This window comes from Cetorhinus maximus, chromosome 23, assembly GCF_964194155.1.
Source record: "Cetorhinus maximus chromosome 23, sCetMax3.hap1.1, whole genome shotgun sequence".
Lineage (NCBI taxonomy): Eukaryota > Metazoa > Chordata > Chondrichthyes > Lamniformes > Cetorhinidae > Cetorhinus > Cetorhinus maximus.
The window spans coordinates 25,991,476-26,019,370 of NC_135901.1; the positions used below are offsets into that span (position 1 = coordinate 25,991,476).

General features: G+C 45.4%; 3 protein-coding genes across 3 annotated transcripts in view; 2 read left to right on the top strand and 1 right to left on the bottom strand.

Moving 5' to 3' along the window:
- The window catches only part of LOC144697912 (uncharacterized), a 294,824-nt gene that overhangs the window by 207,856 nt on the left and 59,073 nt on the right, over positions 1 to 27,895 (bottom strand).
- The window catches only part of LOC144697444 (uncharacterized), a 111,144-nt gene that overhangs the window by 62,004 nt on the left and 21,245 nt on the right, over positions 1 to 27,895 (top strand). The window lies entirely within an intron of this gene.
- On the top strand, positions 682 to 27,373 carry LOC144697915 (uncharacterized). Its single transcript, XM_078569877.1, has 5 exons — positions 682 to 801; positions 1,521 to 1,625; positions 5,008 to 5,877; positions 26,192 to 26,803; positions 26,867 to 27,373. The coding sequence occupies exons 3-5, from the start codon at positions 5,089 to 5,091 to the stop codon at positions 27,371 to 27,373; spliced, it is 1,908 nt and encodes a 635-aa protein (XP_078426003.1). The 5' UTR covers positions 682 to 801; positions 1,521 to 1,625; positions 5,008 to 5,088.

Sequence of the window (27,895 nt, forward strand, 5' to 3'; positions counted from 1 at the left end):
TTGGTAAACATAGTTCTCCCAGTTTGGATAAAAGTTCAGTGACCTGAAAAATTCGCTCTGTTTCCCTCTCCATTGTTTGCTGAGTGTTTCCAACATTTTCTGTTTTGAGGTCGGATTTCCAGCGTCTTGTTTTCTCTCACTTTCCGTTACCTGTTTAAAGGTGAAGAAGGAACGTTTAAAGAATGAGACAACAGTAACTATCACCCTGTTCGACATGAAACTAAATTCATTGTTAATTCCTCGCCAGTAACAATGTTAAACACAAAGCTTCCAGCCGGGATTGATAAAAGCAAAATACTGCGGATGCTGGAAATCTGAAACAGAAAACGAAGGAAAAACTCAGCAGGTCTAACAGTATCTGTGGGGAGAGAATGAGAGTTTACGTTTCGAGACCGTATGACTTCTTCAGAGCCGGGATTGAACCGGGGACTTTCTCATGTAAAGTAAACGTGATAATCACTGCACTGGGGAAATGAGTGTGAATCCCCCCCGGACAGAGGGGAACTGACCATCCATCTCTAGCTCTAATTCCCAAATAGAAAACGCTGCCAAGAATCAGCAAGTCAGGCTGAGTCTGTGGCCGCTCTCAGCGTTTGAAACCGTCACAATGCCCGGGTGATTGACGGCTGCTCCGGACCAATAGAAACTAGGGGCGGGGCAGTAGGACCGAGCTGGAGCGACTGGTCATCCAACGAATCGGAGTGAATGAGGGGCGGGGCTTGTCTTGTGACAGAAGCATGCGCAGTGATGGTAATGGCGAGAGAGAAAGAGAGAGGCGTTTCTTTCTCGGATCCGCAATAGGTAAAGAGGGGGGGATGGCGGGGCGGAGGGAGCGATAGATCCGGTGGGTGGGTGGGCGGGGAGGCTTCTTAAACATGTTGTGTAAGCCGCGAACCCCGAAAAAGAACTTATTGTTCCACTGTTTTCACCAAGCGGGGCCAGTGATCGGGCAAATTAACGGCCGCCATCTTTATTGGGGTAACGTGCAGCAGGGCGCATGCACGGCCGCCATCTTTGTAGGGGGCAATGTTTTTAATGGCTGGGAGGAGCTTGTTACCCATTGTTCAGAATGGGGACAGTTTGTCCATCAAGCTGTATTGCCCTTTGAGTCCCAATGTCTTATTGAGGAGGCAGAGAAGGAAAGAAAAGGAAGCAAATCCTGCTGTCCTAATCCCAATATCTCATGGAACCCAATGTGTCCAAAGCTCTGTGCATCTGTTTAATCACATGAAGACCCACGGCAGAAACTCACGACCCTGATTAAATGTCATCCTTGAATCGAGGAACTGCTGATGACGACGAAGGGTAATGTGCAGCAGGGCGCATGCGCAGGGCCAGGTGGCAGGAGGGGAGAATATTGTGAATTTCTCTCCTAGCTGAGAGGGATGGATTTTTGAAACTCCTTTTACAGGGGATTAGAAGGGGAGGATTTACACACAGCAAACTCAAATCAAGAAAAATGCTTTTCTGATTTTCTATCCTGGACTGACAGTGATGGTTTTTGTGAACTTTTTTCACAGGGTATTAGAAGAAGATTTTCAGACAAGAAACTCAAACCAAACATCACATCAACATCTGACAGAATCAGAAATTCATCAGGACCTGGATATTATCAGCCTTTGAGTGTAAGTATTGAGTTCCAGGTCATTACCGTTCGCTGTGTAAAATTTCTTCCTCTCATCTTCCCAAAACCTTAAATCTATGGCGAGTAACCTTTTCACAATCAGATAATGGGAACAGTTTTTCTTTATCTACCTTACCTAAACCTATTATAAACTTGTACACCTCTATCAAATCTCCCCTCAATCCCCTTTGCTCCAAGGAGAACAGCCCCAGTTTCTCCAACCTAACATTGCAAATAAAATTCACACCCCTGGAACCATTCTGGTAAATCTCCTCTTCACCCTCTCAAGGACCCTCACATCCTTCATAATGTGTGGTGATCACTGGTTTGCTCAGACCCAGATGTTCTGTGTTCGTGTCTGTGATGTCATCACACATCGACAATTGCGCGGTGACATCACCCCGCTCCCCGGGTATTTCCTCAACTGGGAGATTTTTCTTTGACTCCAGTGCTTCTGATATCTTTCCAGCTGCAGGTTCCAACAGGAGATTTTAACATTGAAAACAGTGAAATTGTTTCAGAGGTGACTATTTTTGACCTTTTCAACTACCATTTAGAACTCTTAGTGCTGTACTTTGTTATCTGTGAGAGTTTCATGGCTCTCAGGCTGTGCAGCTCCTGTTCTGTGGATCTGAATCCATCTATTGCTCTGTTTCACCTCTGCCTTCCAGATCACCTCTCTTCCATTCTCTAACATCCTCTGCCTCCAGTATTGGGTGTCTTTTAGCTCTATTTGGTATTTTATATTTTGCTTACCAGCTTTATCCTCCTACCATATTTTTCAGTCAGGAGTTCTCTTTTCCTGCGCTTTGGCCCATTTCTCTTTCGTTTCTAAACTTATATTGACCACCAAATTCTACATCATTTTTATTCCCCGTTATTCATTCTGCATAACCTGAAACATTAACTATTTTGCTTTGATCACAGATACTGCCTGATCTACTGAGTATTTCCAGCATTTGCTCTTTTTATTTCAGCTTTCCAGCAGCTTCAGTGTTTTGTGTTCCTTTTATTGCAAGCATTGCTCACAGAACCGAGTCTAGAAACACACATTATGAGCCAGTTTGTTGCCAGGTAGGCATTGGTTCAGAAGTTGGTCCTCAGCCTCCAGTGTTGGTCCTTTTTAATAGAATCAGAGAATCATTGAATGATTACAATACAGACGGAGGCCATTTGATCCTTTGTGCCTGTTCTGGTTCTCTGCAAGGACAGATCAGCTAGTCCCACTCCCCTGTCCTTTCTTCGGCAATTTTTTTCTCCTTAGATTTTTATCCAATTCCCTTTTTAAAGTCTTATTTGCATCAGTTTGAGCTGGAGGGGAGATGGAGGAGAAGCTGCTGGATTTAACCCTGAGGACTTTGGAACTCAGTTGGACACAGCAATTTCAATCTGAAATTATCAAGGGAGGCAGATACTAGGGGAGATCTGGTTATTAAACAAACGTTGTCCGTACAATGTAAAAGAGTATTGTTTTTGGAATGTATACATATTTTTAAAAATTTATTCTTGCGATTTGGACATCACTAAAAGGCCAGCAGCATATATTGCCAATGCCCAGTTGCTCATGGAGAAGATGATGTTTGACCTTCTTACCTCTGCAGTCCGTGTGGTGAAGGTGATCTCATGAAGCTTTTAGGTGAGGAGTTACATGATTTTGACCCAGAAATGATGAAGAAGCAGAGATATACATCCAAGTCAGTGGGGTGTGATCTTACTGAAACATAAAAAATTCTGAGGGGGCTTATCAGGGTAGATGTTGAGAAGATGTTTCCATTAGTGGGAGAATCTTGAACTAGGGGACATAGTTACAGAATAAGGGGACACTCATTTAAAACTGAGATCCGAAGGAATTTCATCTCTCAGAGGATAGTGAATGTCTGGAATTCTCTACTCCAGAGAGTTGCGGAGGCTAGATCACTTAAAGGATTTAAAGAGGAGGTAGATAGATTTTTGAAATATTGAGGAGTTGAGGGCTATGAAAAACTGGCACGAATAAGGAGTTGAGGCCTGGGGCAGAGCAGCCATGATCTTATTGAATGGCTGGACAGGCTGAGGGGCCGAATGGCCTACTCCTGCTCTTATTTCTTATGTTCTAATAATTTGTATTTATATTGTGCCTTTAACGTAATAAAACCTTCCAAGACATTTTACAAAAATGTTATAAAGAAACATTTGAACTAAGCTACATAAGTTGTTGTGAGGGAGCAGGGCAGCAGGTGTATGGCCAAAGAGGTAGGTTTTGAGGATTATCTTAAAGGGTGAGAGTGAGGTAGCAACGGGGAGAGGTTTAAGGATGAAATTCCAAAGTTTGGGGCCTAGGCAACTGAAAGGACGGCCACCAATCATAAACGCCTGAATTAGATGAGTGCAACCTCCCTGCAGATGCTGTCAGACCTGCTGAGTTTTTCCAGGTATTTTTGTTTTTGATCTTGGAGGATTGACTGTCTGGAGGAGATTACAGAGATAGGGGAGAATACAACCATGGAGGAAAATAAGGGTGAGAATGTTTAAATTTTGGTGCTTCTTAAACAGGAGCCTTTGTAGGTCAGTGAGCATAGGGAGGACGGGTGAATAAGGCTTGGTGTGAGTAAACACATGGGCAGCAGAGTTTTGCGTGACCTCACGGTCACAGGGAGGTTGAATGTGGGAGGCCAGCGGGGAATGTGTCAGGATAGTTAAGTCTAGGGTTAACAAAGGAATGGATGACGGTTTCAACGGCAGATGAACTGAAACGAGGACAGAGTCGGACGATGTTACTGAGGTGGAAATGGGCGGTCTTGGTGATAATGTGGATTCGTGGCTGAAAGTTTATCTTGCTTGGGGTGAAATATTCTGCCATGGTTGTGAACAATCTGGTTCAGCCTCAGACAGTTGGCAGGGAGAGGGATGGAGTCGGTGGCTAAGGAGTGAAGTTTGTAGTGGGGACCGAAGACAAAGGCTTTGGTCTTCCCGGTACTTAAGTGGAGGAAATTTCTGTTAATCCAGTACTGGATGTCAGACCAGTCAGGACGATGAGTGACTTGGAGGGGAACTTGGAGGTGATGGTGTTCACATACACCTGATACCCTGGTCCTTTTAGTAGGTTCTGGGTTTGTTCCCTCTCTTTGACCCCCTGCCTGTCCCACCTCTCTCTCTATCTCTCTCTCTCTCTCTCTCTCTCTCCTCCCATTGAGGCCAGTGTCTTGTGTAGGTCCACTCTGGGTGACAGGTTCCCTTCCCTGAAGCAGTTGGGTTTTTATGACAATCCAGCAGTTTTCATGGTCACTTCTTCCTGGTGCCGGCCCCACAAATTACCAGATTGATTCAGCTCAATTTCACAACCTGCCCTTCTGTTTTTGTGGGTTCTCTCTCACCCCCTTTTTTCTGTTTTAAATCACTTTCAGTCATGAACCTCAAGCCAAGCATCACATCAGGAGCTGACAGTCGCCCAATTTAACATAACTGGAAAGCATCAGCCTTTGAACATGAAAGGAAAAAGCACCGTTCACATCGCGGAGAAACAGTACACGTGTTCTGTGTGTGGACGAGGCTTCAGACAATCATCTGGCCTGTCAAGACACAAGCGCATTCACACTGGGGAGAAACCGTGGAAATGTGGGGATTGTGGAAAGAGATTCAATTACCCATCTGACCTGGAAACTCATCGACGCAGTCACACTGGGGAGAGGCCATTCACCTGCTCTATGTGTGGGAAGGGATTCAGTCAGTCATCCAGCCTGCTGAAACATCAGCGAGATCACACTGGGGCGAGGCCATTTACCTGCTTCGAGTGTGGAAAGGGATTCACTCAGTTATCCAACCTGTTGGAACACGAGCGAATTCACTCTGGGGAGAGGCCATTCACCTGCTCCGAGTGTGGGAAGGGATTCACTCAGTCATCCCACCTGCTGACACACCAGCGAGTTCACACTGAGGAGAGACCTTTCAAATGCCTGGACTGCAAGAAGTGCTTTAAAAGTTCTGGGGAACTGATGTCCCATCAACGTGTTCATACTGAGGAGAGACCATTCAGGTGCTCTCATTGTGGTACTGGATTCAGGCGATCAGAACAGCTCACTGTGCACCAGCGAATTCACACTGGGGAGAGGCCATTCACCTGCATGGAATGTGGGAAGGGATTCACTCAGTTATCCACCCTGCTGAATCACCAGCGAATTCACACCGGGGAGAGGCCATTCACCTGCTCTGAGTGTGGGAAAGGATTCACAACTTCATCCACGCTGCTAAAGCACCAGCGAGTTCACAAGTTTCTACAGTGATGGATTTTGCTGTTAATCACATTCAGGACTGAACCATGTTCATTGGGGTCTGTTTCTGCTGATGTTAATAAACTCCAGCCCAGTTAGCAGGAATATTATTCTGGCAATAATTAAATAAATCAGCTTTGTGTTGAACACACAGCCTGTTGAATCTTTTTAGTATCTCGAATACAAGTTAGTTCCTTCTGAAGGGCTCTACCCAGCCTCCTCCATCCTCACTCCCAACAACAAGTGCGAGGAGCTCATGGAGCTTCTTTGTCACTAAGATTGAGACAATCCGATCAGCTGCCTCTGCTGCTTCCCTCTTTCCCACCAGCCCACCGGGCCAAACGGTCTCTACAGTTCCTCCTTGACCAAGCCCTGAAATTGCATATTTCTCCAGTTTCTCTTCTACCTCCTGTCAATCCCTGTCAGAGCTCATCTTGTCCATGAGACCCGCATCCAAGTCCCTCGATCCTATTCTCATTAAACTGCTGACCATCCAACTTGCCCATGTTAGCTGATATTATTAACAGTTCTCTCTCTCTCCTGGTACTGTCACCCTCGCCTTGCAATGCACCATCGTCACCATCCTGAGGGAAACCAACCCTTGACTCCACAGTCCTAGCAAACTACCACCCCATCTCCAACCTCCATTTCCTCTGCAAAGTCCTTGAACTTGGTGTCCCCCAAGGATCTATCCTTGGACCCTCCTATTTCTCATCTACAGGCTGCTACTAGGCAACATCATCCTAAAGCACTGTGTTAGTTTTCACATGTACACTGACAACGCCCAGCTCTACCTCACCACCATCTCTCTCCATTCCTCCACTGTTACTAAATTATCAAACTGCTTATCTGACCAAAGTCATTGTCTTCAGTCACCGCTACAAATTCTGTTCCCTAACTACTGAGTCCATCTCTCTCCCTGGGAACTGTCTGAGGCTGAACCACACTCTTCACAATCTTGGTGTCAGATTTGACCCCAAGATGAGTTTCTGACCACATATCCACACCATCACTAATACCAGATATTTCAATCTCCCTATCGTCACCTGTCTCCACCCCACCCCAGCTCATCTGCTGCTGAAACCCTCATCCATGCCTGTGTTACCTTTAGACTTGACGATTGCAATACATTCCTGACCAGCCTCTCATATTCACCCCACATCCACCTGGAAACGTGAGCTTGTCCAAAACTCTGCTGCCCATGTGCTTTCTCACGCCAATTCCCATTCACCCATCACTCCTGTGTTCTCTGCTCTACATTGGCCACTGGTTAAAGCTTGGTTTTGACAAAATCCTGGTTTTAAAATTGTAGCCTTGTTTTCAAATTCCTCTATGGCCCCATCCCTCCCAATCTTTGTAATCTCCAGCCTCACACCCTTTGAGATATCTGCTCTCCTCTTATTCTGGCCCGTTCAACATCCCTGATTTTAATTATTCCACCATTAGTAGCTGTACCCAGGCATAAAGTTCCCTCCCTAACCCACTCCGCTCCTCCAGCTCTCTCTCTCCTGATTAAAGATGCTTGTTAAAATCTACCTCTCTAATCAAGGTTTTGGCTATCTACATTAATAATGTCCTATGTAACTCAGTGCCAATTTTTTTCTTTATGAAATTTCTCAGAAGCACTTGGGATGTTTTATTACATTAATCGTGTTATATAGCTACCAGTTACTGTTTCACGACAGCCAGTTTGTGCACAGTAAGATTCCACAAACAGGAATCAAACCAGTGACTAATTAATCCAGTTTTTTTTGGTGGTGATAGTTAAAGCACGAATATTGGTCCCACTGCACCAGGAGAACTCCCCTGTGGACAGTTTGTGGAGTTGTTGAGGTCTCCTGAGCTGAGAGTGGAGCTGATTGAGCTGCCGGGCCTGAAGTGTACCTTGAAGAACCGCTGTCTGGGATCATTCCTCTTAATTCACTGACTCCCAGTTGGAGTTTTTCTACAGTAAAGTGGTTAACTTTGAATATCAATCCCAATTTAATCTATGGATCAAAATCTACAACTCTTAATCAGCTGTAAAAGAAAGTTCTCATGTTCATTTAGCACCTTTCACATCCTCAGAACATCTCAAAGTGATTCACAGTCAATGATGCATTTGGAAAGACGAATGAGGAGAGGCAGTATAAACTAAATGGTACAATTTTAAACACAGTGCAGGAACAGAGTGACCTGGGAGTGCATGGACACAAACCTTTGAATCCGTTAGGACATGTTGATCAATTGTTTATAAAAATATAATGGGAACCTCGGTTTACTAATGGGGACATGGAGTGGAAAAGCAGGGCAGTTATCCTAAATCTTTATAAATCACTGATCAGCTGTAATCTTGTGGTCAATTCTGAGCACCACACTTTGGGAAAGATGTCTAGGCCTTGGAGTACAGAGAAAACTTACCAGAATAGTATCAGGGATGAGAGGTTTCAGTTACATGGAGAGACTGGAGAAGCTGGAATTGTTCTCTTTAGAGTAGAGAAGGTTAAGGACTGATTTAATAGAGGTGTGGAAATGATTATTTTTTAGGAGTTTTCATTTACATTGGGAGAAATTGTTTCCATTGGCAGGATGGTTGGTGTGTCCGCAGGTTGAGTGAGTAGTGAATCTCTTCCCACACTCAGTGCGGGTGAATGGTTTCTCTTCAGTGTGAGTGAGTTGGTATTTCATCAGATCTTTCGAGCTTTTAAAACTCTTCACGCAGTGGGAACAATTAAAAGGTCTCTTATCAGAGTGAACAACTGATGGGCAGTGAGGCTGGACACACAAGTGAATCCTTTCCTACAAATGGAGCAGATGGACAGAATCTCCTTGAGATAAAAACAAAAAGCTAAAAGCTACTGCGGATGCTGGAAATCCAAAACGAAAACAGAATTACCTGGAAAAACCCAGCAGGTCTGGCAGCATCGGTGGAGAAGAAATCAGTTAACGTTTTGGGTCTTCATGACCCTTCGGCAGAACTGACTCAGTTCTGCCGAAGGGTCATGAAGACCCAAAACGTTAACTGATTTCTTCTCCACCGATGCTGCCAGACCTGCTGGGTTTTTCCAGGTAATTCTGTTTTTGTTTTAGAATCTCCTTGATGTGAACTTGTGGGTTGTAGGGATTGAACTCCTTACTTACAACAGGATCGGATGTGACAATAAAGTTCAGTTATGGAGCAGCTTTATTAAGAGAAAGACAGGACAAACTTCTGGACTAAAGGTAAAGTTCAAGCAGTGATTTACAGAATAATGTGAGCTCTATACTTCCCGTGTCATATCTGGACAGCAGAGCGCACTTCTTTCCCCATAGCTTCTGGTTTTCGTGTGGAGTTTCCAGCTTTCTTGCTTCTTTCTTATTTCTTTGTCTTCTTCCCTTTGTTCTTTTCTCCACTGCATCAAACCCCGTGAGAGGACAAAACAAAAACATAATTACCTGGAAAAACTTTTAGCTTTTTGTTTTTGCCCGTGAGAGGACTGTTCTTATGCTGGAACCCCTCCCCCCCACCCCCAACTGGCTCCCCTGAGGCCACCAATCAGAACTGTCCATGGACATTTCACCACACAATCATGTGGCTCTTGCCCAATCACAGGTGTGTTCATCTGAACAGCGTTCGCCTGTTGTTGAGAGCACACACATTCCTCTGTGATTACATAGAACTTCTGCACTTCCACCATCTCACAGTTCCAAACTAGGACAAGCTGGTTCAAAGCATGGCATCACCTCCACAGATTCTGCCCTACAGATCAACATACAGGCAAAGAAAGAACACAACTCCTACAGACTATATAAATACACAGACAAAGAAAGAACAGAATTCTTACAGACTGTATCCGGAGAATGGGTGACTGAGTGAATCTTTTCCCACACACAGTGTAAGTTTCACAGTTTCTCCTCACTGTGAGTGTGCTGGCGTTTCTGGAAGCTGGATGATTCGGTGAATCCCTTCCTCCACACGGTGCAGGGGAACAGTCTCTCCCCAGTGTGACTGAGCCAATGAGTTTCCAGCTGGGATGGAGAGCTGAATCCCTTCCCACAGTCCCCGCATTTCCATGGTTTCTCCCTGTTGTGGGTGTCCTTGTGTCTCTCCAGGTTGGACAATCAGTTGAAGCCTTAGATAGGATTACATAGACATACAGCACAGAAACAGACCATTCGGCCCATCCAGTCCATTTCAGTGTTTATGTTCCACTCGAGCCTCCTCCCATCTTTCCACTTCCAAATCTATCACCATAACCCAATATCCCCTTCTCCCTCATATGTTTGTCCAGCCTCCCCATAAGTACATTGATACTATTCACTTCACTCACTCCATCTGTGGGTGAAGAAGTTTCTTCTGAATTCCCTATTGGATTTCTTGGTGACAATCCTATATTGATGGTGTCTAGTTATGCTTTTCTCCACAAGAGTAAACATTCTCCCTGTATCCTCTCTATCAAAACCTTTATCATTTTAAATGATTAGCTCAGCCCTCAGACGTCTTTTTTCAAAAGAAAAGAGACCCAGTTTGTTTGTGTGTGTGCGTTCTCATGACATATAAACCCTTGCATTTATTGCCAATCCCTAATTGCCCTTGTTTAGAGAGCATTTTTAGGAGTTGCTGTGGGTCTGGAGTCATATGTAGGCCAGACCAGGTGAAGATGACAGATTTCCTTTCCTAAAGGGCATCAATGAACCAGATGGGTTTTTATGACAATGGTTTCATGGTCATCATTGGACTTCTAATTCCAGATATTTGAATTCAAATTCCACCATTTGCCATGGTGGGATTCAAACCCGCATCCCCATTACCCTGGGTCTCTGGAACACAAGTCCAGTGACAATACCACTCCACCACTTCCCCTTAAATTCATATGGTGACCAGAACTGCACACAGTATTTGGCTGTTGGCTTTATGTTGTACATCAGGTGGGCTTTGCTTTTTGCTTCAATGACAAATGTCATCTCTGCTGAGTGGGTCTCAAACCAGTCTTTGTTGTGGGTTCCACCTTTACCAAATGTTACTGCTGCTGTGTCAGAAATGATTGAACTCAGCGACTTCCAAACTTCATCAATATCAATGTTGATTGATGAAGCTTTTATTGATGTGCCTGTAAAATATTTCACCATTTTAATTGCTGTTCCTTCATAATTTAACTTCATAATGGAGGTGTCACTGTGAAGAATGTGGAAGTCAGTAAGAATTGTCAGCAAGGGTTAATCAGCACTTTCTAATTGGAGATGTTAATCAGTGGAACCTTTCAGATACTGAACTGTAGAGTTTGCATCAAAGATCAATTTAAGGTTGAAGTAAAAGTTCAGAATTTTCTTGTAAATTAGCTCCTATTGAGAGTTCTCGTATTAAGGGGAAAGATCACAGATGAAGCTTTTAAAAAGGGACAATGCAGCCCTGAAAATCAGTGACATTTCCAGAATATTAAACATTAGCCAGTTACAGTTTTGTTAACATCAGCAGAAACAAACCAATTATTGTCAGACTATTGATCCTGTGTGATTAACAGCAGCAAAAACAGCAGAATCCAACCCCTGTAATCACTTGTGAACCCGCTCGTGTCTCAGCAGGTGTTGTGACTGAGTGAATCCTGTCCCTCACAAGGAGCAGGTGAACGGTCTGTCCCTGATGTGAACTCGCTGATGTGTCAGCAGTTGGGATAACCAAGGGAATCCCTTCCCACACAAGGAGCAGGTGAACGGTCTGTCCCCGATGTGAACTCGCTGATGTGTCAGCAGTTGGGATGACCAAGGAATTCCCTTCCACACATGGAGCAGGTGAATGGCTTCTCCGCAGTGTGAGTACGTTGGTGTCCACTGAGGTCGGTTGACTGCCTGAAACTCTTTCCGCAGCTGACGCAGCAGTGCAGCTGAATGGATTCTTCTTAATGTGCATTCGGTGGTGTTACTGGAGGGCGAATACCTTAGTGAATCCCTTTCCACACAGAATCACACAGTACAGAAGAGGCCCTTCGGCCCATCGAGTCTGCACCGACACGTGAGAAACACCTGACCTACCTACCTAATCCCATTCACCAGCACTTGGCCCATCGCCTTGAATGTTATGATGTGCCAAGTGCTCATCCAGGTACTTTTTAAAGGATGTGAGGCAACCCGCCTCCACCACCCTCCCAGGCAGTACATTCCAGACCGTCACCACCCTCTGGGTAAAAATGTTTTTCCTCTCATTCCCCGCTAAACCTCCTGCCCCTCACCTTGAACTTATGTGCCCTCATGACTGACCCTTCAACTAAATGGAATAGCTGCTTCCTATCCACCCTGTCCATGCCCCTCATAATCTTGTACACCTCGATCAGGTCGCCCCTCAGTCTTCTCTGCTCCAACGAAAACAACCCAAGTCTATCCAACCTCTCTTCATAACTTAAATGTTTCATCCCAGGCAACATCCTGGCGAATCTCCTCTGCACCCTCTCCAGTGCAATCACATCCTTCCTATAATGTGGTGACCAGAACTGCACACAGTACTCCAACAGTGGCCTCACCAAGGTTCTATACAACTCCAACATGATCTCCCTACTTTTGTAATCTATGCCTCGGTTGATAAAGGCAAGTGTCCCATATGCCTTTTTCACCACCCCACTAACATGCCCCTCCACCTTCAGACATCTATGGACACACACGCCAAGGTCCCTTTGTTCCTCAGAACTTCCTAGTGTCATGCCGTTCTTTGAATACTTCCTTGTCAAATTACTCCTTCCAAAGTGTATCACCTCACACTTTTCAGGGTTAAGTTCCATCTGCCACTTATCTGCCCATTTGACCATCCCGTCTATATCTTCCTGTAGCCCAAGACATTCAACCTCACTGTTAACTGCCCGGCCAATCTTTGTGTCATCCACAAACTTACTAATCCTACCCCCCACATAGTCATCTATGTCGTTTATATAAATGACAAATAATAAGGGTCGCAGCACAGATCCCTGTGGTACGTCACTGGACACTGGCTTCCAGTCACTGAAGCAAAAGCATATCCTTGCAACAACTCCCACACACGAAGCAAATGAATGATCTCCCACCCATGTCAATCCGCTGGTGTTCAGTGAGGATGGATGAAGATTTGAACCTCTCTCCACAGGTTGTGCAGCTGAATGGCTTCTTCTCAGTGTGAACTCGCTGGTGTGACTGAAGGCCAGATGACCGAGTGAATCCCATCCCACACACGGAACAACTGAATGGCTTTTCCCCATTGTGAATGCACTGATGAATTTCCAGCCTGGATGAAGAATTGAATCCTTTACCACATTCCTCCCAGTTCCATGGTTTCTCCACGGTGCACCGTGTCCTTGTGTCTCTTCAGATTGGACAATGAGTTGAAGCCTCGTCCACACACAGAACATGTGTATGGTTTCTCCCCACTGTGAATGGTGTGATCTTTATTCAGGCTGTGTAACTAAAGCTCTTTCCACAGTCAGTACACTGGAACACTCTCACTCAGGTGTGCACGTCTTGGTGATTTTCCAGTCATACTGATGTTTGAAACATTTCCCCACAGGCAGAACAGACAAACATTTCTCCATCCACATTGAAAGGCTGATGATCTTCAGGTCCTGATGAATCGAGTGACTCTGTCAGATTATGCTGTGGTGTTCGGTTTGAGCCTCCTGCCTGTAAAACCCGTTCTAATATCCTGGAAAAGGAGTTTACAAAACTCATCACTGTAAAGACAGGATAGAAATTCTAAACAGACAATTTTGGTTTCTATGGAACATGGTTTCCTCTCTTGTTCCTGCAAGGTGGTAAACCCTCATCCCACACACTCTTCCTCCTCCCTGTGCTGGAATCCAAAACGCAGGGTGACCAAATGTACAGGATTTTACAGAATTGTCCTGTATTCAGCTGTCCTGGGCTTCCTGGTGCAGAACACTGTTTGTCCCTTAAATTGGACCTTTGTGGTCATGCCTCATGCAGAACACTGTCCCTTACTGTTTCTGTGCTCCAACAGCTCTGTCAGCCAATTCACCCCATTTCTCCGCGCCTCACCAGCTCTGGCAGCATCCCAACCAAGACCCTCCCACCCACTCATATGGACTCCCATGGCAGGTTGTCCCTTAATTTTCTCCATGAGATATGGTCATCCTGCCAAACCCATCATACCATCTCCACCATTCCTCTCCTCACTCCCAGTTTATCCCTCTCTCTAATCTAGCTGGGTTCTGTTCTCAAGTCCCTGTGTGGAGAGTGAGAATGTAACCAATGAATTCATCATTTTCTCTCCAGGTCACTGGGACCATGAAGCCCCGCCCACTCTCTGTTGCATCACCAAGATGGCCAGACACAGATAAATTAAACCAAAGAACTTTCCTAACCCCCACAGCCTATCTACATGACGTGATATACCAAGGATGGTCCAAACAGAAATGTAAATTAACTGTCTTTTACTTTAAAAACAACCCCTTTGATTTTTTGACCCACATGGCTAATTTATATCTCTAGTGGTGAGTTCCAAAGACTCACAGCCCTCTGAGGGAAAAAAATTTCTCCTCATCTCTGTCTTAAATGAGCAACCCCTTATTTTTAAACAGTGACCCCTAGTTCTAGATTCTCCGACAGGAGGAAACATCCTCTCCACATCCACCATGTCAAGACCCCTCAGGATCTTAAACATTTCAAGTAAGTCACCTCTTATTCTTCTAAATTCTAGCGGATAGAAGCCTAACCTGTCCAAGCCAAACCTTGGTGGGAGGGGAGGTGGTGGCACAGTGGTATTGTCACTGACTAGTATTCCAGAGACCCAGGGTAATGCTCTGGGGACTCGGGTTTGAATCCTACCACGGCAGATGCTGGAATTTAAATCCAATAAAACATCGGGAGTTCAAAGTCTGTTGATGACCATGAAACCATTGCCGATTGTTGTAAAAACCCATCTGGTTCACTAATGTCCTTTACTGTGCAATCCTTACCTAGTCTGGCCTGCATGTGACTCCAGACCCACAACAATGTGGTTGACTCTGAAATGCCTCTGAATAAGGGCAATTAGGGATGGGCAACGAATGCTGGCCTAGCCAGCGACACCCACATCCCATGAACAAATGAAAAAAAAGCCTATCTTCATAAGACAACCCACCCATTCCTGGTATTAGTCTAGTAAACCATCTCTGAACTGCTTCTAACACATTGACATCTTTCCTAAATAAGGAGAACAGTACTGTACACAATACTCTAGTTGTTTTTTGTTCATTCATTCATGGGATGTGGACTTCGCTGGCTGGGCCAGCATTTATTGCCTCTCCCTAGTTGCCCTTGAGAAGGTGGCGGTGAGCTGCCTTCTTGAACCGCTGCAGTCCATCTGGTGTAGGTACACCCACAGTGCTGTTAGGAAGGGAGTTCCAGGATTTTGACCCAGCAACAGTGAAGAACGGCGATATATTTCTAAGTCAGGATAGTGAGTGACTTGGAGGGGAACTTCCAGGTGGTGGTATTCCCATCTATCTGCTGCCCTTGTCCTTCTAGATGGTAGCGGTTGTGGGTTTGAAAGGTGCTGTTGAAGGAGCCTTGGTGAATTCTTGCAGTGCACCTTGTAGATGGTACACACTGCTGCTACTGTGCATCGGTGGTGGAGGGAGTGAATGTTTGAGGATGTGGTGCCAATCAAGCAGGCTACTTTGTCCTGGATGGTGTAAAGTTTCTTGAGTGTTGTGGGAGCTGCACTCATCCAGGCAAGTGGGGAGTATTCCAACACACTCCTGACTTGTGCCTTGTAGATGGTAGACAGGCTTTGGGGAGTCAGGAGGTGAGTTACTCGATGCATGATTCCTAGCCTCTGACCTGCTCTTGTAGCCACAGTATTTATATGGCTGGTCCAGTTCAGTTTCTGGTCAATGGTAACCCCCAGGATGTTGATCGTGGGGGATTCAGTGATGGTAATGCCTTTGAACATCAAGGGCCAATGGTTGGATTTCTCTTGTTGGCGATGGTCATTGCCTGACACTTCTGTGGCGTGAATGTTACTTGTCACTTGTCAGCCCAAGCCTGGATATTGTCCAGGTCTTGCTGCATTTGGACATGGACTGTGAAGGATCCCATGGCCACTATTTGGAAGGAGAGGAGGGGAGTTCTCCCCTGTGAGGCCAATATTTCACCCTCAACCAATCTCACTAAAAACAGATCATCTCTGGTCATTATCACATTGTTGTTTGTAGAGGCTTACTGCACACAGAGATGTCCTGAGATTGTGAAAGGCACTTCACAATTGTCAACTCCAGCCCGGATACTGTGGTTAGCAACAACAGCATCAACACTTCCCCAATATCATAATTAACAAGGTTCACTCCTGAATCTGATAACAGCAGCAGAATCAGAGCAGTGCAGTCACATGTGAACTCGCTGGTGTTTCCCCAGGTTGGATGATCGATTAAATCCCTTCCCACACATGGAGCAGGTGAAGGGTCTCTCCCAGTGTGAACTCGCTGGTGTGTCAGCAGCGCTGATGATTGTGTGAATCCCTTCCCGCACTTGGAGCAGGTAAACGGCCTCTCCCCAGTGTGAATGCGCTGGTGGCTCAGCAGGTGGGATGATCGTGTGAATCCCTTTCCACATTCAGAGCAGGTGAATGGCCTCTCCTCAGTGTGAACTTGTTGGTGTGTCAACAGGTTGGATGACTGACTGAATCCCTTCCCACACTTGGAGCAGGTGAATGGCCTCTCCCCAGTGTGAGTGCGTTGGTGTGTAGTGAGGTGAGACGATTGCCTGAAGCCAGTCCCGCAGCGAGAGCACCTGAACGGTCTCTCATCAGTGTGAATACGTTGATGATATTGCAGATCCCCAGGAGTTTTGAAGCACTTCCCACAGTCTGAACATTTAAAAGGTCTCTCGTCAGTGTGAACTCGTTGGTGTGTCAGAAGGTGGGGTGATGTCCTGAACCTCTTCCCACACTGTGAGCAGCTGAATGGTGCGTACCTGGTGTGAATATGCTGGTGCACCCTCAGTCCGTGTAGGTTTTTGAAGCTCTTTTCACAGTTGGGACATTTAAACTCTCTCTTGTCAGTGTGAACTTGCTGGTGTTTCAGCAGGTGGGATGAGAGAGTGAATCCTTTTCCACACACAGAACAGGTGAACGGCCTCTCCCCAGTGTGAAGTCGCTGGTGCCTCTGAAGACAGACTAACTGAATGAATCCCTTCCCACACACGGAGCAGATGAACGGCCTTTCCCCGGTGTGATTGCATCGATGAGTTTCCAGCTCAGATGGGGATCTGAATCCCTTCCCACAGTCCCCACATTTCCAGGGTTTCTCCCTGGTGTGAACGGTACTTTTTGCTTCCATGTTCAAAGGCTGATAATATTCAGGTCCTGATGAATCGAACGACTCTGGCAGATTTTGATGTGATGTTTGGTTTGACTTTCCCGACTGAAAATCTTTCTAATACCCTGTAAAATTAATTTAAAACAAACAAGGAAATATGAAACAGAACCCACAAAAACACAAAGGCAGGCTGTGAAATTGAGCTGAATGAATCTGATAATTTGTGGGGGCGGCACTAGGATAAAATGACCATGAAAACTGCTGGATTGTCATAAAAACCCAACTGGTTCACCAATGTCCTTCAGGGAAGGGAACCTGCCTCCCGGTCTGGGCCTACACAAGACTCTGGCCTCTATGGGAGAAGAGAGAGAGGTGGAGGAGGGGGAAAGGAGATGGATTTCATAGATCTGCAATTCAACCAGAATTTTTGATAGAATCTCCCAAACCCATGACCCCCACCACCTGGAAAGACAAGAGCAGCTGGTGCATGGGGAAAACCATCAGCTCCAAGACACACTACAGTGAGTTCACACTGGGGAGAGGCCGGACACCTGCTCCACGTGTGAGAAGGGATTTAATCCATCATCCAACCGGCTGACACACCAGCGAGTTCAGCAGTGACTCCAGGGGTTGGACTCTGCTGTTAATCACATTCAGGACTGAACCATGTTCATTCTGATAGTTTGGGTTTGTTTCTGCTGATAATAATCTCTATAACTGGACTGGTGATTTAATATTCTGGAAATCGGCTTGTTTTACTTTGTAACCCTTACTCTTCAAATGAAGCATCTTTCTTCAGCCGACAACAAACAGTGATTTACTTGTAATTTTTTCTATTTAGTTTCTTTATTCAGTGCTCATCATGTGGTCTGCATTTACATAGGGAAGTTCAAACACAGATTGGGCGATCACTTTGTTGAACAACCTCTGTTCAGTCTGTGAGCTTGACCCTGAGCTTCCAGTCACTTGTCATTTTAATTCTCCGCCCCACTCCCACTCTGACCTTTCTGTCCTTGGCCCCCTGAACTGTTACAATGAAGCTCAGTGGGAGCTCGAGGAACAGCAGCTCATCTTTTGATTCGACACTTTACAACCTTCCAGAACTCAACATCGAGTTCAGCAGTTTCTGCACCAGCAGGGAGTTGTCAGGATTGGGAACTCTTGAGCTGAAAAGGTGCTGGAACCTGATTCTATAAGGAATTTTAAAAGGATTTGAGAATGAGGAACTTACTGATTACAAACAGAGTGTGGGTATGTGGGTCTAAACATGACTGCTCTTTCAAAGAGACAGCAGAAGCACAAAGGGTTGAATGGCCTCTTTCTGTGGTGTAAGTTTCTATGATTCTAGGAGGTGGCTGTTTAGCCCCTCGTGTCTGTTCCACCGTGAAATGAGATCATGGGTTATCTGTGATCTAACCCTATATGCCTGCCTTTGCCCCATATCCATTAACACCTTTGGTTAACAAAGATCGTTCAATGTTAGATTTAACATTAACATTGATCTCACATCAACTGCTGTTTGTGGAACAGAGTTCCTCACTTCTACCTCCCTTTGTGTGTAGAAGTGTTTGTTAACTTCACTCCTGAAAGGTCTGGCTCTCTCATGTTTACACTGTGCTCCCAGTCCCAGATTCCCCAACTGGTGGAAATTGTTTCTCTCCATCTATCCAATCAGTTCCAATTAATATTTTGAAAACTTTGATCAAATCACCCCTTAATCTTCTAAATTCCAGGGAATACAACCCAACTTTGTATCATCTCTCCTCACAATTTAACTCTTGGAGTCCAGGTATCATGCATTCAAATCTGTGCTGCACTCCCTCCAAGGACAATATATCATTCCTGAGGTGTGCTGCCCAGCAGTGAACACCGTTCTCCAGGTGTGGTCTGACCAGGGCTTTGTGTATCCAGGTACTTTTCCAGTCACAGAAATACCTGAAATTAAATTATCAGGAGAGAAGACTGGAACTCGGATTGTTATTTCTGTTAACTGGGGAGTTGTGGACTAGGGACATAGTCTAAAAATTGTGGCCAGGTCTTTCAGAGTGAAAGGAGATAACAATTGTTGACACAAAGGCTGGGAAAAGTTTGGAATTCTCTCCCACAAATGACAATTGCCTCACCAATATGGCCAACCATTCACCCCACCCCCCTTCCCCTCCCGAGATGGTGACAGGCAATTGCCTGCATAAGCCAGGCCTCTTACCAGGGTTTCCAGTCCCACAGCCACCATGTTTTTTAATTCTGTTATGGGATGCGGGCGTTGCCCATCCCCAATAGCCCTGGAACTAAGTGGCTTGCCGGACGGTTTCAGAGTGAACCACATCACTGTGGGTCTGCAGTCACATGTAGGTTGGCAGATTTCCTTCCCTGAAGGGGCGCAGGTGAACCAGATGAGGTTTTAAAACAACCCATGATAGTTTTATGGTCACTATTTCCGAGACGAGGTTTATATTCCAGATTTATTCACTGAATTGAACCCATATCCTCAGATCAGGGTCTCTGGGTTTCGAGCCCAGTGACATTACCACGAGGCCACCGTCTCCCCGTCCTCCGAGCTCGCGCGCGGTTTCCAGGCTCCCCCCAATTCACAATCTCCAACCGCCCTCTGAGCTCGCGCGCGGTTTCCAGGCTCCCCCCCTCCCGGTTCCCAATCGCCAGCCGTCGGCTTCATTTCTCACCCTTTGAGATCTTAACCCGACCGCCTTCTTCCGGCTCCCATTCCCGTACTGCGCATGCTTCAGTCGCAGCCTAGCCCCGCCCCTCCATCACTCCGATTGGCTCGAGAACCAGCCGCTGCCGCGGACTCGCCCCCTCCTGCTATTGGTCCGGAGCTGCTGTCAATCAGCCGGGCATTGTGAGCTGTCAGGTGAGAGGTCACTGTCGGGAGCGGGTTAATAAACCTCGGGCGGGGCGGGGCGGGGTTTACAAATCCCGAGTGCGGCCCCAGAGCCGAACATTAAACAATGAACATTCTCCACTCTCACTATCCGCCGCTTCCAGCTTCTCTCTGAATCCTCCCAATACACTGAACACCAATGTGTTCACTCTGTTTCAATATTCTGAATGTGAGAATACCTTTACAAGAAGCAATGACCTGCTGAGACAACAGCGTATTCACACTGCACTCTCTCTAAGACTCACGGTGATGGAAAACTGTCTCACCCCTGTACAAAAACTGCCTTTGGACTGTGGCTGGGAGCTCCTGGCTGTTGGGTGTCAGATAGAAACTCGGCTTAAACTGTCACCCAACTGTCTCCAGGAGCAGCTGAGAAAACAAACTGTAGAATCCAATCGGACAGACAGACCCATCAGAGAACCAATGTACAGGTTAAACCTTCCTTCCTGCCTCTGATCAAATACTTCTCCCTTTAAAACCAGGGTTCAAAGTTCAGATACGCACCGAGACAGAGATTGCTGACACTCAAGGACACTTCCCAGTGTCAAATAATCAGTCTGTTGTGAGTCCTTCACACAAGGGGCTGCTTCCTGGCTCCGTCTCCATGTGTGTCAGCTCACAGGGGCGTGACTCAGCACCGTGTCAACATCTGACCGCCCTTATATCACGCTTCAGCAGCTGGGGCCCAGGCATCCAGGAGTTCTGTATGAGAGTTTCACTGTTTTCTGTCACTGTGAGCCTCGGGGAGCAGTGGTACTCTGCAGCGTCGGTCAGCTGCAGCCCCCATATTAACGTGGTTAATTTGGTCCCGATTTCGAGCTCTGCAATTTGGCAAATTGGGTCCAAAATTGGCTTAGTGGCAGGAGGCAGAGGGTGATGGTCCAAAGTTGTTTTTGTGATTGGAAGCCTGTGATGAGTGGATCGGTGCTGGGACTCTTGCTGTTTGTATTAATGATTTCGATGTGAATATAGGAGGTATAATCAGTAAGTTCGCAGGTGACACAAAAATTGGTGGAGTCATAAATAGTGAAGAGGAAAGCCTTAGATTACAGGGTAATATAGATGGGCTGGTAAAATGGACAGAACAGTGGCAAATTGAATTTAATCCTGAGAAGTGTGAGGTGATGTATTTTGGGAGGATTAACATGGCAAGAGAATACAAATGAATGTCATGAGCCGAGGAAGTACAGGGGATCAGAGGGACCTTGGTGTACAAGTCCATAGATCCCTGAAGGCAGCAGCACAGGTAGACAATGTGGTTAAGAAGGCATATGGGATACTTGCCTTTATTAGTCGAGGCATAGAATATAAGAGCAGGGGGGTTATGTTGGAGCTGTATAAAACACTAGTTGGGCCGCATCTGGAGTAATCTGTGCAATTCTGGGTGCCACACTATAGGAAGGATGTGATTGCACTGGAGAGGGTGCAGAGGAGATTCACCAGGATGTTGTCTGGGCTGGAGTGTTTCAGCTATAAAGAGAGACTGGATAGGCTAGGGTTGTTTTCCTTAGAGCAGAGAAGGCCAAGGGGGGACCTGATAGAGGTGTACAAAATTATGAGGGGCATAGATAGGGTAGATAAGAAGAAACTTTTCCCCTCAGCGGAGGTGTCAATAACCAGGGGGCAGAGATTTAAGGTAAGGGGCAGGAGCTTTAGAGGGGATTTGAGGAAAAATATTTTCACACAGGGGATGGTTGGAATCTGGGACACACTGCCTGAGGGGGTGGTAGAGGCAGGAACCCTGACAACATTTAAGAAGTATTTAGGTGAGCACTTGAAATGCCATTACATACAGGGCTGTGGGCCAAGTGCTGGGAAATGGGATTAGAATAGATAGGTGCTTGATGGCCAGCATGGACGCGATGGGCCGAAGGGCCTTTTTCTGTGCTGTATAACTCTATGACTCTCTGACCCCGAGCTAGGTCAGCCTGCTCACAGGGGGGATGGTTCCACTGTTACAGACCGAGTGGGAATGACATTCTATTGTGACATTGTGGAGGTTTACTGATATTCTGACGATGCTGGCGCACATGAGGTCTACGATTTTAAGGTGCAAGATGGTGTGGCATTACTTTCCTCATCATCTGTCATAAGAGGGTCCCCTCCACTATCCACTTTGTCTTGGTTATATAAACATGAAATAATAGTAATGATCGCCATCATCATCATCATTAAAACCTCTGATGAGTCTCTGGAAAGGCAGCTAGCTCTCTGCAACAGAGAAGATTCCCCACATGTCAAACTTGAAGATGGATGTTTGAATCTTGAAGCAAAACATGATAAACAACATTAAGTTCACAACCATCATGTTACCGGATATCTGTAATCACAGACAAGTGAAGGTACATTATAAACAGTGTGCGTCCATCATGTATTATTCTGTCTTTCTATCTGTCTTCATACACTCCACTCATTTCAGTTTCCCTCCCTTCTATCTTCTTGTCTTTGTAATATTGATACATATGTAGATACACAGATTCTCTTCACAGTCTCTTCCCCACATCGTAAATATGTCAGTAGCACATGTATCACCGAGCCCTCAGTGAACCACTGTGTGCATGGGCTGAAACCAAGTTCAAATAATCCCAAAGCATCTCTCTTACCGTGTTCAGTTAATGCTGAGCAGATAGACACATTCTCAGTTATAATACCGAGAGGAACTTGTCAGACATTTCAAATTGGAGACTGATGAAAATAGAATGAAGGAAAAAGAAACTCACCATGACCATTGGAATGTGTGCTGTCTCATTCACTGAAAGGCCCAATGAGTGGTCAGCAAAAGGTTCCAATGCAGCAGGTTGGTCGAGTGATTATGGTGTTGGACTTTGGTTCAATCAATGAATGCTCAAGTGGAATTGAGCCCCCCACACCCAACCTCCTCCTGGGAGTTTGTTTGCCAGGGTTGTTCCTGCTTTTGTTGAGCGAGGAAGATGGAAGTAAGGGAACGATGCTGATAGGCAGATCAGCAATTCTCTTAGTGAATTCAGAGTAGCGTCAAGGGGGCTGAATGACATCCTCCTGTTTCTATTGAAGGACAATATATTTTCCAAAGACTGTAAAGAGTGGGATTGATGGAGAATGATGCAGAGTGAGAAAGACAGATACATAGAAAGGGAGAAAGTTAGGCTGACAGAGAGAAGTAATGATCAATTTATTTCCTAAAAAAGGCAGGTTGGGCACAGAGAGTGACCATCACAGATGAGTTGAAGAGTTTAAAATAAGCTCTTGGAAAGTCGAGTATTGAAGACAAATAGGATTAAAAAGACTAAATCTTGGAACGTTTAACAAAATAATGATGTAAAATGGGAGGGGGGGGGGGGGAGTTGTATGAACTCCTCTTATTTCTGTGTTACACTTCCCTATTTTCTTACAATTAAATAAAAACAACCAATCAGACATGGAATGCCTGAGACTGCTTGCTATCAACAATAACACATTTTCCCCTCTCTAATCTCAGTGTTTGAGAGAAGTGAACCTGTTAACCATTTTCTGCTCAGTTTCTCATTTCCACACAGAACAGTTAAACGAATGGTATCTGCAGTGCAGTCACTGAGAGCTCAATGTCCATTGATCAGTAAAGCCATATTCAGTTACAGTGAAATCACTCAATGAGACAAGATTAAAACACAAACAGCTTGGCATCAGAAATCGAATCAGTTTTACAAGTTAAAAGCATTTTCTGGACGTAAGTGCATAGTAAAAAGCAGCAGAATAGACCATAGGGCCCCTCGAGCCTGCTCCATCATTGAATATGATCGTAGCTGATCTTCAGCTTCAACTCCACTTTCCCACCTGTTCCCCATATCCGTCGATTCGCTGAGAGACCAAAGATTTGTCTATCTCAGCCTTAAATGAATCCAACAATAGACCATCCCCAACCCTCTGGAGTAGAGAATTCCAAATATTCACAACAACATGAGTGAATAATTTTTTCCCCATCTCAGTCCTAAATGATCGGCTCCTTATCCTGAGACTGTACCCCATCTTTTTGATTCTTCAGCTGGGAAGACAACTTCTCCATGTCTGCCCTATCAAGCTCCTTAGAATCTGAAATGTTTCAATGAGATCACCTCTCACCTTTTAAACTCCTGAGATTATAGACCCAATTTACTCAGCCACTGATCATAGGACAACCATTTCACCACAGGGACCAATGTAGTGAACCTTCACTGTACTACCTCCAATGCAAGTATATCCTTCTTTAAATGTGGAAACCAAAACTGCATGCAGGGTTGCAGTTGTGGTCTCAGAAAATCCCTGTATAATTGTAGCAAGACAACTTCATTCTTCTACTCCAATCTGCTTACATTAAAGGCCAATTACGGATGATAAAAAGCAATAAAGGCCAGTGAAACAACAAAGGACAATGGACACATTCTTCCTGGAGAGAGAATGAATAAGAGTATAATACTGCAGAGAGTAAGAGGCTGTCAGATCTGCTGAGTTTTTGTTTCAGATTTCTAGCATCTGCAGTATTTTGCTTTTATAAGAATATTTTGCATGTCTTTTTACCAAGGAAGAAGATGCTATATGGCCACAGTGAAAGAGGAGGTAATTAAAACACTAGAAGTATTTAAAATTGATAAGAAGGAGATATTAGATAGACAGTCTATACTTAAAGTTAATAAAGCGCCAGGACTGGATGAGTTGCATCCAAGGATAATGAAGGAAGTGAGAGTGGAAATTGCAGAGTCACTGGCCATAATTTTCCAATTTCACTTAGGCTCAGAGGTGGTTCCAGAGGACTGTACGATTGCAAACGTTACAACTTTGTTGAAACAAAGTAAAGATAAGCCCAGTAACTACAGGCCAGTCAGTTTAACTTCTGTGGTGGGGAAAATTCTAGAAGCAATGATTCGAGATAAAATTAATAATCACATCGATAAATGTTGGTTAATTAAGGAAAACCAGCACGAATTTAATCTTATTTATTGGCCATCCGACCCCAATGTGAAAGCGAAAAAAAACCTGTTCATAATTGGGGTTCTCTATGGCAGCATTTCTACCCAGCATCCCCCGCGGTGGAGAATGTCCCCTATCCATAACCACAGGGGAGCAGTGCGCAGGCGCAGTGCTGCCCAGTGTTGAGAGCATGCGCAGTGTCAGATGACCAGGGACAGACGCTTCTATCCCGGATTCACAATGGGTAAAGGGCGGGATGGCGGGGTGGAGGGCGCGAGGGATCCGGCGGGTGGACGGGGAGGCTCCGGAAACGTGTTGTGAAAACTGCAAACCCCAAATGAGAAGCTACCGGTTCTCCGTTTGTACTGAGTGGAGCCGAGAGGAAATGTCCCGGTGACAAACCCGGAGCAGGAGGAGAGAATGTTGTGAATTTCTATCCGGGACTGACAGGGCTGGATTTTGGAAACTCCTTTCACAGGGGGTTAGAAGAAGAGGGTTTACACACAGCAAACTCAAACCGAGAGAAACGTTTGTCTCCTCCCAATTTCTATCCTGGGCCAACTGATGAATTTTGTAAACCAAAAAAAAAAATTACATGTGCTGGGAAAGTTTGGGTTGGGGCATTTTTTCTTTAGATAGAGGTCCTTACAATGATCAATGGGTTGGACGGGGTAGATATGGAGACAATGTTTCCACTTGAAATTTCTTCACTCAGAGAGTGGTTACAATGTGGAACTCACAAGAAATCATTGAGGGGGAAACATTGTGATAGTTTCAACAGGAGACTAGATGAGTACATGGGAGAAAAGGGATTAGAAAGGTAAACTGAAAGGCTGAGATGATTTGCATGGAATGGGAGGAGAAGCATAATACTAGCAGAATGGTTGGACAGAATGGTCTGTTTGTCGATTGCATATTTTGAGTATTTCAATTTAAACTTCATTTACAGGGTATTCGGAGGGTTGGATTTGCAGATGGGAAATTCAAACCAAACACCACATCAAGATCTGACAGTCACTTGATTCATCAGGATCCGAATATCATTGGCCTTTGAATGTGGAAGGAGAAATGTTTGGCTATTCTATCTGTGGGAAAATGTTTCAAACATCAGTGTGACTGGAGAAGCACAAAGACAGACACACACACCCCGAGTGAGAGTTTTCCAGTGAACTGACTGTGGAAAGAGCTTTAACCAGTTACACAGCCTGAAAAAAACATCAACTGTTCACAGTGGAGAGGGACTGTACACGTGTTTTGTGTGTGTGTGTGACTGGGCTTCAATTGACCGCGCAACCTGGAGAGGCACAAGGACACCCGCTCCACGGGGAAACCGTGGAAATGTGGGGACTGTGGGAAGGGATTTAATTACCCATCTGAGGTGGAAACTCATCGACGCAGCCACACTGGGGAGAGACCGTTCACCTGCTCCGTGTGTGGGAAGCGATTCACTCAGTCATCCAGCCTCTACACACACCAGCATGTTCATACTGGCGAATGGCCATTCACCTGTCTTGAATGTGGGAAGGGATTTAATGCTTTGTCAAACCTCCGGACTCACCATCGAGCTCACTCTGATGAGAGACCATTTAAATGTTCTGACTGTGAGAAGAGCTTTAAAAGCACAAAGGATCTACTGACACACCAACGCACTCACACTGGGGAGAGGCCATTCACCTGCAATGTGTGTGGGAAGGGATTCAGTCAGTCATCCCACCTCCTGACACACCAACTTGTTCACACTGATAAGAGACCTTTTAAATGTTCTGACTGTGAGAAGAGCTTTAAAAGTAAAAAGGATTTACTGAACCATGAACGCACTCACACTGGGGAGAGGCCATTCACCTGCTCCGTGTGTGGGAAGAGATTCACTTCTTCATCCCACCTTCTGACACACAAATTTGTTCACACTGAGCAGAGACCTTATAATTGTCCTGGCTGTGAGAAAAAATTTAAAAGCAAAAAGGATCTTCTGAAACACCAACACACTCACACTGGGGAGAGGCCATTCACCTGCTCTATCTGTGGGAAGGGATTCACTCGGTTAGCCCATCTGGTGAGACACAATCGAGTTCACACTGGGGAGAGGCCATTCACCTGCAGTCAATGTAGGCAGGAATTCATTGATTCATCTGACCTTCTGATACACCAGCGAGTTCACACTGGGGAGAGACCATATGCTTGTCTTCTGTGTGGCAAAAGATTCACTCAGTCGTCTCATCTCACTACACATCAACTTGTTCACACTGATCAGAGACCTTTTAAATGTTCTGACTGTGAGAAGAGATTTAAAAGTAAACAGAATCTACTGACACATCAGCGAGTTCATACTGGGGAGAGGCCGTTCACCTGCTCCGTGTGTGGGAAGAGATTTGCTCAGTCAAACAACCTGCTGCGACACCAGCAAGTTCATATGCGACAGCGGGGGTTGGATTCTGCTGGTATTGCTACTGTTAATCACATGTGGGACTGAATCATGTCTGGACGTCTATTTTCAGTGGGGTTCCACAATTTGTAGTTTTTATCAATGATTTAGTCTTAAATGTAGGGGCAATGAGCAAGAAGTTTGCAGATGATGTCAACATTGCTGGTGTGGTTGACAATGAGGAAGAAAGCTGTGGACTGCAGGAAAACATCAATGGACTGGTCAGATGAGCAGAAAATTGGTAAATGTAAATGAATCTGGAGCAGTGTGTGATGATGAAATTGGGGAGGGCAAACAAGAGAAGGGAATGAAAATAAAAGGCATGATGCTGAGAAGTACAGAGGAACAGGGAGACCTTGGAGTGCACATTCACAGATCCCTGAATGTGGCTGGACAGGTAGATCAGGTGGTCAAGAAGGCATTTGGGGCACTTTCTTGTCTGAGGCCTAGAATATAAGAGCAGGGAGATTATGTTAGAATTGTGTAAAACACTAGTTAGAGCACAGCTAGAGTACTGAGTATGGCCCTGGTCACTGCATTAATCAACTATAAAGTAATCAATTAGCCTAA

What these genes read in the sequence shown, in the direction of transcription:
- LOC144697915 (XM_078569877.1), top strand. Translation starts at nt 5,089, where the DNA reads ATGAAAGGAAAAAGCACCGTTCACATCGCGGAGAAACAGTACACGTGT. An exon ending in AGCGAGTTCACAAGTTTCTA is followed by an intron (nt 5,878 to 26,191) that starts CAGTGATGGATT and finishes TTCAATTGACCG; the next exon opens with CGCAACCTGGAGAGGCACAA. An exon ending in ACCTTCTGACACACAAATTT is followed by an intron (nt 26,804 to 26,866) that starts GTTCACACTGAG and finishes AAAAGCAAAAAG; the next exon opens with GATCTTCTGAAACACCAACA.